Source organism: Podarcis melisellensis (assembly GCF_964234715.1).
Source record: "Podarcis melisellensis genome assembly, chromosome: 7".
NCBI lineage: Eukaryota > Metazoa > Chordata > Lepidosauria > Squamata > Lacertidae > Podarcis > Podarcis melisellensis.
In genome coordinates, this window is record NC_138539.1 from 47,398,784 (window position 1) to 47,413,028 (window position 14,245).

Below are 14,245 nucleotides of genomic sequence, written 5' to 3' on the forward strand. Positions count from 1 at the left end.
GAATAACTAAGAAGACACTTGAGACCAAGAGCTGAAAAGATGATTGGATGCTTACCAGCTGGGCTTGCCTGCGCCGTCGCTTTTCAGCACCTTTGCTTAGCCCAACGAGGATGATGCCGCTGGCATTCTTTGTTGCAAAAGTGGCCATAAGTTCTGATTCTGCTGACAGGGGTTTGGGCAGCAACTCAATATAGCCATTGCTCAAGATACTAGCACTGTGTATGGGCTATTTGCAAAAGAAGAGAAATAAAATGAGTGAATTAGATCTTTTATCTGTCAGAGACATAACAATGCAGGAGTTGATTATCTGACAATTTATCAACATTATAGCATCCATTATAGTATCAGCAGACACTGTTGATTGGTTTTTCCAGCAACAAGCAGCAATCAGTTTAAATTTACCAAGAACTGCCTGTGTGTCCTACCTCCAGAATGCAGCCTTTCCTCACACCGTATGAATTTTTAAGCAAATCAAAAGTGGAACGGGATATTTCTAAGTTCTTAATACATCCCACGTATTTTCTGCTGTTAAGTCCTTTCCTAAAAAGAGAAAATATTATTGGGGGGGGGCGCGGACATTGGTCTTTAATATTTAGCTCAAAAGGAATGGCTGTGTATATCCAAATTACAGAAAAAGCAAGCACACAATGAAAACTAGTAGAGGGAAACAGTTACTGGATGCATTCACAATCATTTTTAATTCTGTCCATAAATTAAACCTGACACAGGGGAAAACCTTTTCTTCCCTCTGTCCCTGCATCTCTTCCCAGATTCTCAGAAAATTCTTTAAAAATGTCAGGGCAATTTTCAGTTTGGTATTGGTATTCAGTTTGCAATATGCTAGGCAGAAAAGAAGGGGGGGAAATGAGTGTATTTATATAGATTGTGATGCATTTATGTTTGTTTTCTTAGTTTGCTTGCTTAGTTAGTTTACTAAGAAAAACAAAAGCAAAAAACACAAAATAAAACACTATATAAAAACAAGTAAGGAGTGTTATGAAGCCTGAAGTTCAAAGCAAATTAGGAGTTCAAAGGAACCTGGGACCCTGCATTTAAATACTATATGAGAAAGTTCAAATATAGGAAGATCTAAGTGTATAACTCTTTTTATTTAAGCCTACCTTACTGCCCTTGACCGCGGTAACCCACCAATGTAAATAGGATCCTTATCCGAACGATTCAGGTCAGAGGCTGTACCAGGGGATATTCCTTGCTTGGTTTCTTTAGAACTCAGGTTATAAGCATCCATGACTGCCAAAATCCCTGAAAGGGTAATGAAATCAGAGATTAGCAAACAGAAATATCTGAGATTTTGCTATGCTACATTTGTTACGACTCAAACATAATAGTAACAGGATATCATTTTGACAAACTGCTTTACTAATATGAGTCTAGATATTTTACTGAGCTAATCTAATTCTTCTATGAAGGCCCCTTCCTCATTAAGGAAAAATATGAAACATATGGCTTATATGCTATTTTGGACACTATTTCCACAACAGGTAATAGCACTGTCAATTTCCAAGTTTTTCCAGTCTTCCTGATTCAACAAACACATATGCAGTAAATTTCTCACAGGTTCATGAACCAAAACCTCCTTGGCGTGAAATTCAACAATGTATGTCTGCCTGCAGAATGAACACAGCTGACAGAATGGATCCTGCTTTCTCCATAATTCCCAACCCCAAATTATTCTGGAGGACTGAAGAACTCTCCAGAGCAGATGAGGGAAGCAGGGGCAGGAGATGGGAGATGAAATGGAGTTAAGAGGATGGGGAGGAGCTCTTGCACAAGCAGATGTCCATTCACTTGACCCTGGATGCCATTCCTTATTTATTTCCATGTTTCACAAGTCAAGCTCTTTGTGAGCAATGGTTTCCAGTCACTCCAGTTGGATAGTGACTGGGTAAAGTACTTCTGACGCTGTATGGTTATATGGTTGTGAATCTTAAAGGGCTAATCTCAGTTTAAATCCTTGCCTTGTTACGCAGTTGAGTAGAGACCTCCACAGAAAACAACTATATAGATTCCATGCTGAAGAATCTCACTGTCTGAAATTTACAACCTGATTTGTCGCATGGTTAAACTGATGTAAGGACATTTTAGCATTAATCCAAAAGATCAAAGGCCTGTGGAGAATTCAATTAAAGTAAACAAACCTAAACAGGTCTTTTGAATGTGTAAGTATTTGAGCTTACATTTGAATTGTCAACTGTCAGGCGCTAACATCAGCGAGAACAGAACCAACCAGTCAAAACAATCTCCCACCAAGGAGTAATAAAAAAGAAGTGGCAGCATTATACAGAAAGTGACCTTCACTGGTAAGTCAGATCAATGTGAACAGAATAACAATACAGCATAAAAAGTAGAATCCTATAGCATGAGACCGAACCTCCATCTAGACCAGCATCCTGCTTCCTGAAGTAATCTGGGAATGTTACAACATGTCATCGCATGGTAGCAGTCAATGGAAGACCCATTATATTTGGTTCCTCTAGTCAAATATTATCCACTAGTTGGGAGTGGCTCTCCAGGAGTCTATCCCAACCAGAGGCGCCAGCTTAGGAGATTGATTGGTGGTGGCCAACATCTCGTGCATGACATCAGGATGTTGGGAGGAGCCAGGGAAGGAGCTGAATGTGGTGGCCCTGCAGCTTTAATGGCAAGTGGTTTCCTCTCTCCCCCTGGTGCCACCACCAGTGGGAGGCTACTTCTTGTGGCAGGAGGAGGAGGAGCTGGCTACTAGAGCTGCGCTGTGCTCGGCTCCATGCTTTGCCTCTGCGCTTTTTGGACATGGGGGCAGCCCCACCCCCAAAAAATATTGGTGCCCCCTAAAAGGGCTCAGCCCCCAGCAGCTGGGGCCACTGATCCCTGCCCAACCTGGGGGTGCTGGGGATTGAACCTGGGTCCTCCTGCATGCAGAATGGAGGCTCCACCCAACTAGGGGTCATTATCTTGTTCACACACACACATATGCTTCTTGACTGTCACTTGGAAAGTTTCCTGTCCCAGCACAAGCCCATTTATTGATTTACGTTATTTGCCCTAATGTACAACAAAGTGCATTGTCCTCCTAAAACAATTCTCAAAAGCCAAGAAATGTTTAAGCTTCCGCACTATATTGAAAATTAATTCACAGAATACAGCTTTTGTCCCTGTTGCTGATACACAGTTCCAATAGATCAAGTAACTTCTCTAAAAGTTGGATTTAAAAAAAAAAACATAAGAAAGAAGTTATGATGAAGTCTATTTGGATTTAGCTAAAAACATGCTGGACATTTGCGTGAAGCTGTGGCCTTTATTAAAACAATGCAAGTTAAATCACCTGAGACCATTATTTCATCAAAATCATGGAGACAGGAATAGTTTACTTTGCTTGGATTTCCCTCCATTTGGCTATCTGCTAATAATTATAGAAAGAGTAAGCATCTGTTTTTTGCAGCCCATATGTAACATTTTACCTTCTTTTTTGTTTCGGGTGAATGAAATTTTATACCATGTTCCATTATTGTAGCGGCTTTCTGTGCTAAGGGTAAGAGGACCTGAACCAAGATCAACAGTTAGCTTAACTTTGCCATCCACAAGCTCCAGAGACAAGAAATCCCTCTGCAAGGATGAGACAAAAGTCAGAAAATAAATAAAAGCTCTTTGGTAACCTCCTCTCCTCTCAATAAGCTTAAGGCAACATACAATATAAGACACCAAGGGTGGTATCCAACCAACCTGATCCTGCTCAATGGAACTTCCCCCCTCATCTCCCAGCATGTTCCATGTGCCCTTCCCAAATCTACTGTAGAAGAAACCCAGAAAATATTTAGGGGTGTGTGCAGAGGGAAGAGGGTGGCAGTTCCATTGTGCAAGACCAAGTTAGTTGGCTACTGCCCAAGATTTTATGTATGCATGTCAGGGGGAAATAAAGATTCTATATGCCTTTAAACAATGGTTTTCAACATTCAGCAGAAAATCATAGTACTATATAAATAGTGCCACTTTTTGTTGAAAAGTATATACAATCACTAGTCATTTCCACAGAATCTTTGAAAACTACTGGTCTAAATAGTGCTTTTAAACACTGGGTGAGTTTTCTTACTGTGCCATTAGAAGTCAGGTACACTAAGAGCCCATTTGGCGAGAAGGTGCTGAAAAATACTATGATTTGGGTCACAGTGGAGCGAAGTGACTTCTCCACCACTGAATATCCACTCCCGTCAAAGTGAAATGAAGTGTCTTCATCCTGTGGGCTGCAGAAACAAACAAAACATTTAAATGGTTCCAGCCTCCAGAAAAGGAGTCGCTTTCTTGTCAAGAATGGAAACTCTACCCACAGAACCTTAAGCTAATCATTTTTATTTAAAAGCATTTATAAATCATTTATTTTAAAAAAATCCTCTAAGCAATGCACATTACAAAAACTGGGCATTTTCAGCTGTTGCCTCTGTACTGTGGAATGCTCTCCTCTCGTCCACATATAAAGCAGTAAGCTTCTGCTGCTTCAGGCATCTTGTACAGATTTATAATTTTGCCCTGGCTTTCCCTGATCTATGGAATCAGCCCATGTTTCAGGTGTTTGAATTCCTGTTTTATGTTTTCATATGCTGTTAATAGTACTGTTTTTTGTGTTGTGGGTCACCATCCTATTGTATTCTGCAGGGTGTGATATCACAAGTTGAATTCCTCCGGGTTATCTAAGTGATCTTACAGACCAATACAGGGGAAAATTTGCTTGTTTAACTTCAATTAACTGACACAATTTGCCTACCATGTTAACCAGCCTGATAAGCCAAATTGCAAATTGCGGGCATATTCTGAAATAATTATTATGGTAAAATCATCAAGTGCAAAAACAGAACATATACATTCCAATCTTCCAAACTGCTGTCACTGATTTACTGGATAAACACTCTCAGGGAAAGTGGCTCAAGAAATCAAGCCATAATTATAAGGATTGGTCTGATGATATTAAAACATTTCTAAAATAGTCCTGCATCTCCCTCTGCTGGTTACACATGATACCTACCAAGAATCTGCAAAATAAAATAAACCATTTTTTTGTCATATACAGTTGTTAAAATAAAATAATAATAATAATAATAATAATAATAATAATAATAGATTATGTGTACCCCACCCATCTGGCTGGGCTTCCCATATTGGAGAACTAAATGAATGTAATATCTGATGCTATTTTATTTGAGAACTAAATGAATGTAATATCTGATGCTATTTTAAAGCACATTTTCACAGAGAACAAATATACATGCATGGAAAAAACATCCAAATCAGAGTTTAATCATGGGGAATGTGCTCTGGTTGCAAAAGTTCCCTTGTCTACTTCCTAAGAGTAGCAGTAGTAATAGATTATCATCCCCTTGTCATGTAATCATAAGATCACTGTGAGGTAGGTTAAGTGGAAAGATAGTGACTGGCTGAAAGTCTGCTTCACGACTTGTTTGGGGATTTGAACCTAAGTCTTCCTGGTCCTAACCACTGCCCCATGCCTTCTCTCATTTACACCAGTTTCCTGTGACTTTCAAACTTAGGCAAAAAAACCAATCAGCGGTAACCACAGCATTCTGCTGTTTAGTTTTTGAGGCATTGTTTTTAGCAAGAACCAAGGATTGCTCAGTTTGCATATCATGGCAAATTATAGTTACCACAAGCTAGGAAGTGGGTGAAAAAAATCAATCTGCATTTGGGGAGGGGAAAGGCGAAGTACAAAACCAGGAACCCAACAGCCATCCATAGTTTGGCTGTGATGAAGCACATGTACTCCCTTCTTTTCATGTGGATTCTGTAAAATGGTAAGAAGGAGCTTCAATATGCTCACAGGAAACAATGGCAGGCGACTGCACCAAATAAAAGCCCCAAGGAGTTTCTACAGTCATGGTGGTGTGGTTTGGAACCTGGACCCAGCCACACAAAAGATCATGAGCCTTTATACGAATGAGGAGCAAAGCAGGAATGCCCAGCTCAACCAACCATCACTCCTGTAGAGGAGCTGTATTTATGCAAGCATGCAAGACAACTCCTGTTTTAATTACAGATTTCTATAAACTGTTTCAAGTTCTCACCTTCCAAAGCATCCATTGCACTTGCCTTCCCTCTCCACATAGTTCCAAAGTCCAACAGATTTGCCATTCAAGGATGCTTCCCCCATGCATCCCTTAAAATGAGTAACCTTAATGGCAGGCGATTTCTGTTACAGAAGAAGCACATTCACCATGAATGATAATAAAAAAGGGAATTTGACATTTATCCAGCTAAACAGCAATCCGTGGCCTAAAGTTGTAATTTGATAATCAGGATAAATTGTACTAGGCAAATAAGAGCATTACTGATACGGTTATTCATAATTATATGTGTGCGGGTGGCTTAAAATAAGAAGAAAAATACAAAAATGATATCCATAGTCAACTAGGGGCACAATCCTACATTCAGGATCTGCCAGCTGAGAAGCTGCATGATTTGGAAGAAATGCTGCTAAACCTATCTCCTGTCATCTCTGAAAGTGCGGCAATTATTGTTCATTCATCACAGAACAGTAAGTGGAAAGCGACAATAATGAACAATAATGAAGTATTACAGCATGGCTATTAATTTTTTCACCTTTATCTGTCCTCCAAGTCCACCAATAAACATGAGTGTTGATTGGTTTACATCCAGTACTGTAGCTGTCCCAGATGAGGTGGCAGTTCTCATAAAGGGCTTCTGAGAAGCATTTGCCTCTTCTACACTCAGAGTGCCAGTTCTTCCAAACCTAATAATCACAAATAATAAGGGGATTAAAAATAGTTATGCATGCTTAACTGCCAAACTGTGTTATATACTTATCACTAAAGAAAGAACTGCGAAATTTTCTGAAATTAAAAATGGCTACATTATACATGGTTGACAGCAGATGCTCTCATCAACCCCAATTATTTGGATGAGTTGTACTTCCCAATAAAATAATAATAATTCTCCTTTAGACAGTAATTATTTCAGGTTTATTGGTGACTGTGCAAATCTGATATTCCCCTAGGGTTCATTAATTACATGTGCTGCACACCAGTTACATCTTACCTTGTAGCATGTATTCTGTGCCATTTGTTGTTGTTAATGGAAAAGTCAGGGTATTCCAGCCTTGTTGATCCAGAGCCCATATCCCACAAAAAGGCCACCTTCCCACGTCGCATCTCCACTGCCATGAAATCAGCCTAAAAAAAAGGTTGCCAAAACACTGAGAGAATGCCCAAATGGCTAACGTTGGTGAATGTCAGCTACTAAAAGTCAGTATTTGAAAGCATTGATCAAATCCAAATGAGACTTGGTTCACGTCTTAAATAAGCAGCAAAGTAACACTTTACAAAGGGACGCAGGTGGCACTGTGGATTAAACTACAGAGCCTAGGGCTTGCCGATCAGGTTGGCGGTTCGAATCCCTGCGACGGGATGAGCTCCCATTGCTCGGTCCCTGCTCCTGCCAACCTAACAGTTCAAAAGCATGTCAAAGTGCCAGTAGATAAATAGGTACCGCTCCGGCAGGAAGGTAAACGGCGTTTCCGTGAGCTGCTCTGGTTTGCCAAAAGTGACTTAGTCATGCTGGCCACATGACCCGGAAGCTGTAGGCCGGCTCCCTCGGCCAATAAAGCGAGATGAGCGCCGCAACCCCAGAGTCAGCCACGACTGGACCTAATGGTCAGAGGTCCCTTTACCTAACACTTTACAACATTGGCCCATATGGGAATGATTCTCTGAGGGAAACTGTGTGTATCACTTGACCTCACATTGTGGATTGGGCCATTTCAAACAAAGCAACATGACCCTGCTCAAAAAAGAGGGGCTTTAGTGGCATGGAATGGCTAAAATTGGCCAAACACTGCAATAAGTAGTCACCACTTGCATATTAATCACTTGTACAAGAATACTGAAAATAAAATTAGCAATCTGAACACATGCAGATCACACTGAGTTTCGAGAAGCCAATGGTTCAATAACTCAAGACACACACGCAGTGTTAAGTGCAACTTAAACACTAAAAAAAAACCCCCACAAAAACCTCTTTACAGAATTTTGGGGACCATTAAACTTGCTATGTGCAAATGAAGCATTCAAGGAAAATAAAACTAACAGTGCATTTGTAAGGTGTGCCGACAATACAAAATTATCCAAGCTTAATTATCCGAAGGATTGTTTAATTGAAGATACAGCTGGCGCTCCCAGAAAGTAGTTGAAGAACCGATTGTTATTGTATAAATGCTAACCACTATACAAAAGAATCCAAATTAGCTGTAAGCAATCATGAATGCTATTAATGTCAGGAACAGTATCTTTCCATGTATTTCATACATCATATGATACAAATTTAAGAACCCTTTGCTCCCCACTGCTATTTGGACTATTCAAGAGCTTACATAGATACAATATCAGTTTTGTATGATGCACTCTCCTTCCCTGGAGGGTTTTCAGCAGAGGTTTATACATCTGTCATGTATAAACTAGTTGAGATTCCTGCATTACAGGGGTTTGGACTAGAAAACCCTCAGGGTCCTTTACAACTCTACAATTTTATGGTTCTATGTTCTAATGTGGATTAGAATCCCCATTTCACCAATGAATGTATATGAATAGGGAGGGTGACCTATCACACCCAATAGCCATCTAGGTATAAAGGGACAGCTAATAGGTTTTACAGTATATGACCAGAACACTTGGTCTTTGGTAAAGAGTTTCCTACATATAAAATGAAGACTTCAGTTGCGATATAAAATGTTCTAAATCCTTCTGCTTACTTTACCACTGCTACCCAGGTAAAACAGGAGGTTATCAGGTTCAGTTGTTTTAACATTTAATGTTAATGTATTATAGTTTGTAGACAGTATCTGGGGCTGATAAGCACGAATGCAGTCTCTTTCTGCAGACACAGCGACTTTAATCTGAAAAAAGAGAAAAAAAATAAAAGGCAAGGTTGGTATATACATTGTACATGTCTTCAGAAATGGTCTGTCAAATTTAAAATTGTTTAGACTGGCCTCAGCCAATTAGTTTCTAGGATTGTGTCGTATTTATAGTATTAATCATCATCACCACCATCAATAATGGTATTGTTATTAAATAATAAATATTATTAATTAAATTTTAATTTTAATGATGCAACTTTGAGGCTTTATGGAGTGCAGGGCCTTTATATATAGAAAAGCAACAAAGAGTAAGAGACACAGACAGACCGACGAACAGACAGACAAACTGACAAAGAAGCATTTTTGTTACGTTCTGATCCAGGAATTCTAAACATAAATGGGACACCTGTTCACTGTGATCTAAGAAATTTGCTAAAGTTCTGTTTTGCCACTGTAGGGTCAAATATTTTACCACAGCTTGGTAAGGAACCAGGTAAAATTGTTGTAGGGGTCAGTTCTGCCAACTAGTATGTCAACTGGCTATCTATGAACTACAGCACAAGAAGCAATAAGTTGACAAATGTTAATGTAACTTCACATAAAGGGTATTTCTCTAGAAACTCTGATAGATTAAGAAAACAAAGAGCTCAACATTACTAATAAGAACTACTATGGGTACAAGCTACAGAACTCCTCATGCCCTGTAAAGCTTTTCGAATTCTTTTTTCCTAACCAGTAATTTGATGCACCGCATAATAAATCACCTTTAAAACTGCAGAGAGTTCATACATAGGCGTAATGTTGTTGAAAGAAAGAAATCAAAAGTGCTACTGGATATTCCATGAGACCCTGACTTGTGGCCTGTGTCTTCATATTGCAACACACAAACATACACTATTGATTCGGTCATGTGCGTAGCATTGAAGCTTAGTAGCATTTTCCCCTCCTAGAACATGTAGAATAAGCTGCTTACAGAGGCGGCCTGTTTACGGGCTTGACTGATGAGCTCTTTAATTTCCGAGATGTTTCTGCTGAGGTTCTCTTCCAGCACTTTCAGAGGCTTCAGCCTACCAAACAGGAGGCCGGCCTGGATTTCAACTTCATTCACTTTTCTTTCAGCTGACGCTGCTACCAAAAAAAAGAAGAAGCTGAGGTTTCTAACAGGGTGCTATTGGTTGAATTTAGGAGAAAACTGAAGATTTTGTTGCGTTCAAGTGAAAAAATATACACCGGTACAAAATGCGTATGTAATGGCCAGTTTAAAGCATTTCTTATAATTATGGCCTATTAATTTAGGATTGCAATTCTGAAATGCATACTTGTAATGGGAAAAGTATTTAGCAAATCTCATCTGCACACTTTTAAGAGAAGTAGTATAAACTAGCTTTAATGTAAATAAAGATAAGGAATACTTAGGTTTAAAAATTAACTGCCCTCTCACATGCAGGGACATTTCTAGGGAGCAATGAAGCAGCAAACCTACCAGCTTTTGATGAGTCGATTATAAGTTCATTGGTTTTCCGCAATGTCTCATTAACCTTAGACAATGTGAATGAAGTGTTCAGGAACTTCTCACTAAAAACCCCAGTGTGCCTTAAACCATTAAGAGCAGTTGTATTAGCAGACACAGCCAACTCTCTTACAGCGAGAATATTTTCACTGGTATCTGAAACATATGATTAACATAAGTAGATTACCTACTTGCAATTGGGGCAGAAAACTCAGGCTCTGAGTCTTAGCTACCAGTTTTGAGGCCAAACTGGGTATGTAGGGGGTTGGACTAGATGACCCTATGATTCTATGATGTGAGAGATAAGCAAACAAGATCCCTTAACAGACTTGTTTGTCTCTTTACAATAAAGCAGGCATGTAGAGTTGAGAGATTAATATTTTCCCCATGCAGTTTCCCCAACTTAAACTGCACCCACATCCCCAACAAAGCTGCTAGTTTCCTATGGGTGCAAACACACAGGTACACACAGCAGAAGATAAGTGTTTTAATTTATTAACATCAAGGAATGGTTATGATTTAAGTAGTCATCAAGTCAATTACCTCCACTGCATTAACATTTAAATGTAGGTTTCCTTTAGTCAACAGATGTTACATTTCGATGCACCTTAATGTCCTGAATGGTAAAATGGGTTGGTTTTTAATCTTAAGAGAGACGTTGGCTCACTGAACAGTATTAAGTTAATTGGGCCATCAAAAGCAGACTCAGCATCTTCTAGTAGAAAAAAATTCAGACACTGTCTACTGCAAATGGACTCGACAAGCAGTAGATGCTAAAAGTCTGTTCTTTTCCATTAAAAAATATTCTACATTCCAAGCTATTATTATCTTAAACTAGGTAAAGTCCCTTGCTTGTTTAAAAATGTAACAAAAAAGCTATTATAAAGTTTAATTAGGTTGTTTGTATTATTAAAAAATATTATTTAGAACAACACAATAGGGCTATTCTTTTTCCTTCTCTTTCTTTTTTTTTTTTTACTTATGCAAAGTTCTAAAGTTTTTAAGGCTTTTCCTAAGTCTTTTAAGGCTCTTCTTTTCATTACTGTTTCACCAGCATGGTTTCAATGAATTCAATTAAAATCTTCATTACAGCTTAAAGGTTGCAAAGGTTTTGATTTTTTTTTTTTTTTTTTTTGTTTCATAGCTCCTGTGTCTTTACAGATGAATACCAGGCAGGATGTCAATGCCTTAACCGTTGCCTGGCCTAAATATGGAGCAACGAAGAGTAAAGGCTGCCTGTTGAAATTTTCTTCCTCTGCATGTGGCAAAGTCATAAGAACCCTTCCAGGAAAAAGAAAATGTCTATCATATATGGTACATATCCAAGAAACTGATACAGAATGAAGACCTTTTCTTCTTACATGCCACTGTCGCTTCCTCTGTTTTCAGCATTCTCAAAACGTAAAGGTATTGCTGAACTTTCCAATTAGTGATGACCAGCGGTGCTGCTCAAGTTAAATATACTTGCCTTGTGTAATGAAGAGGAAGTCAAGATGGATTTCACTTACCATTTGGCAATGCAGTCAGTTGCAACAGTGAGCCATTAAACTGCTTAGCAAATCCACTAGCTTTCTCTTTAAGTTTTTCCACTTTTATGTTCATCTCATTTAATCCAGACGAAAGCCCTATGGAGGAATAAACACTTGTAATCCTGACATAGTTGGCTGCTTCCAAGTTTATCAAACTCAATGCATAGGTGCAAGACAAGTCCAGTTGTCTAATAGTCTTCCTGTCCATCTCCCTCAATATTCATCCCAAATCAGACCCCGTAGTAGAGACCACAGTATGGTAATGAGAGCTGATGTACTGTAAAAGTATGTCAGGAAAAGAAAAGGCTTTATATAGCACAAGTGAGCCAAACCGCATGCTGCAAGAGAACACACACAGCAAACATCCTGTCAAAATTCTTCCCTATTGCCAAGTATGCTGCCAGAGGGGCAATGTGGAAGTGGTTCAGGCTCATAACATGTTTCTTAAATGTTTATACTCCATGCTAATATACAGTATGTATCAGTTTTATTCTACCATTCGTGAAAGGAGTTCAGGCACATGATTATGCCCATCCCATTTGATGTTCAGAACAACCTGTGAGGTAGGATGGTTGCTGGTCCAAGGACACTTTGCAGCATTCACAGCTGAGTGCAGATCTCTTCAATATCCAAATCCAACACACAGTTATGGTGATCTAATTCTGATTAAATTAATGGCTGCTTTGCTCTCAATTAAGACATAAATCATAATACAGTAAGCCCAGAACTTATGCAGCATTTACGTTCTAGAGAGCTCAAGCCAAATTCATGTATGGTCAAAACACATTGGGATTGCCAAAGTCTTTTTTCCTGGACACTGCCCCCTCTCCCCCCCTTTTTAAAAAATATTTTTTTGCCGAGCGTGTAAAGCTGAATGTGCACAAGCTAAATCTGCGTAAGTTGCAGGTTCACTGTACTAAAGCTGTACACAGGAGATCTCCCCTGACCAATCAGGACTTTCCCACACAGGTATCTGTAAGCAGAGAGTTTTGCATTCAGCATCCTTCTCGGGAACCAATTTCCCGCAAGACTTGTTCATCTTAGGAGACAACATTTTCCCACCCAACTGTGAATAAATAATTTTCTGGTTCCTCTTAAGACTGTGTACACATGTACAGTGCTTGAATAACAAACACGCTGTGGATTCACACTCACCCCTTTTGCAAACAGATGTGCAAACTTTCAAAATGAGGTGAGCAACCAACCATCTGCCAACTTTGCAGATGGATGATTCTGACAGTTTTGAAGCCATTCCCTTCTCCACCACCAGCCAGCTGATTGCTAGGCCCTTACATCAGTTATAAAGCCCTCCTCACCGGCCCCCTGCCCAAAACAAAGAGCTTTTTTCAATGCAAAAAGGCCTGCACGAAAGGGACAAAAATTGATGGTAGATTTGCAGCCAAGTACATGTGTCACTGGGAGAGCAAATGAAGAAAAACCCCACACTGACTTCTAGTAGGATGGCTTCCATAGCTGGAGGTGATGTGGGATATAAATAATATATCTATAAAAGTCTGTATACATACATACACATCACCTGGGAAAGGGAGTAATGCAAAGGGTCAGCATTTTGTCAACGTCTGTTAATTGCTGCTGGAAAGTTTTAAAAAAATCTCTCTTTTTAAAGGGAGTGGGTGTAATTGGACTTACTCCACTTGTTTTAATAATGACCATCAATATAGCAGTCAACATTTCATAAGCTATCCATATTTTATACTTACCTTCATACTTCTTGTGCAAACTTTTTGCCTCAGTCAAAAACTTGGAGCCAAGCTGGAGAATGTTTTTCCCAGTAGTATTAAAAGTTTCTTTTGGCTTAAAATAATCAAGTAAGGAAACATTGTTATACATGAACAAATTTATGAAAAGTATTATTTATATATATGAAAAGCCTTACAATACAATTTTTTGGGGGGAAAGTATTAATTGTCAATGTATGGCCAGAATTTAAAGGAATACATTCTTATGTTTACATATTATTCTGGTTTATGGTCCTCAATCCTAAAATTAGTCCTGCAAAGCATTTATTTCTTAGAAAGTGATATAACAACAGTATCAGCAACAAAAAAATATTACTATTCTGGATAGTGGAATAAAATGTGTAAAAATGGAGCATTGTGAACATATCCAGTATTTAAATGCAGTACCACCTTCCTAGGCATCCTAGATTTGACAGTTAGGCTGAAATCCTATGCCGTTGGAAGTAAATCCAATTGAACTTAGCAGAACTTGCTTCTGAGTATACAGCACAATCCTATGGATATTTACTTGTGAACAAGTCACACTATGTTCAGTGCTGCTTATTCCCAGTTTGCACAGGACTACACT

At 39.0% G+C, this 14,245-nt stretch overlaps 1 protein-coding gene across 1 annotated transcript in view; it reads right to left on the bottom strand.

The window, feature by feature from the left end:
* The window catches only part of LAMA1 (laminin subunit alpha 1), an 84,662-nt gene that overhangs the window by 9,351 nt on the left and 61,066 nt on the right, over positions 1 to 14,245 (bottom strand). The window contains exons 41-53 of the mRNA XM_081917963.1: positions 13,639 to 13,732; positions 11,897 to 12,013; positions 10,362 to 10,544; positions 9,852 to 10,006; positions 8,771 to 8,914; positions 7,063 to 7,196; positions 6,607 to 6,757; positions 6,072 to 6,196; positions 4,091 to 4,241; positions 3,462 to 3,606; positions 1,122 to 1,263; positions 426 to 540; positions 56 to 226 (exon numbers count right to left, since the gene is read on the bottom strand). Of these exons, the coding sequence (XP_081774089.1) occupies positions 56 to 226; positions 426 to 540; positions 1,122 to 1,263; positions 3,462 to 3,606; positions 4,091 to 4,241; positions 6,072 to 6,196; positions 6,607 to 6,757; positions 7,063 to 7,196; positions 8,771 to 8,914; positions 9,852 to 10,006; positions 10,362 to 10,544; positions 11,897 to 12,013; positions 13,639 to 13,732 (1,827 nt within the window). The remainder of the gene's footprint in view (positions 1 to 55; positions 227 to 425; positions 541 to 1,121; positions 1,264 to 3,461; positions 3,607 to 4,090; positions 4,242 to 6,071; positions 6,197 to 6,606; positions 6,758 to 7,062; positions 7,197 to 8,770; positions 8,915 to 9,851; positions 10,007 to 10,361; positions 10,545 to 11,896; positions 12,014 to 13,638; positions 13,733 to 14,245) is intronic.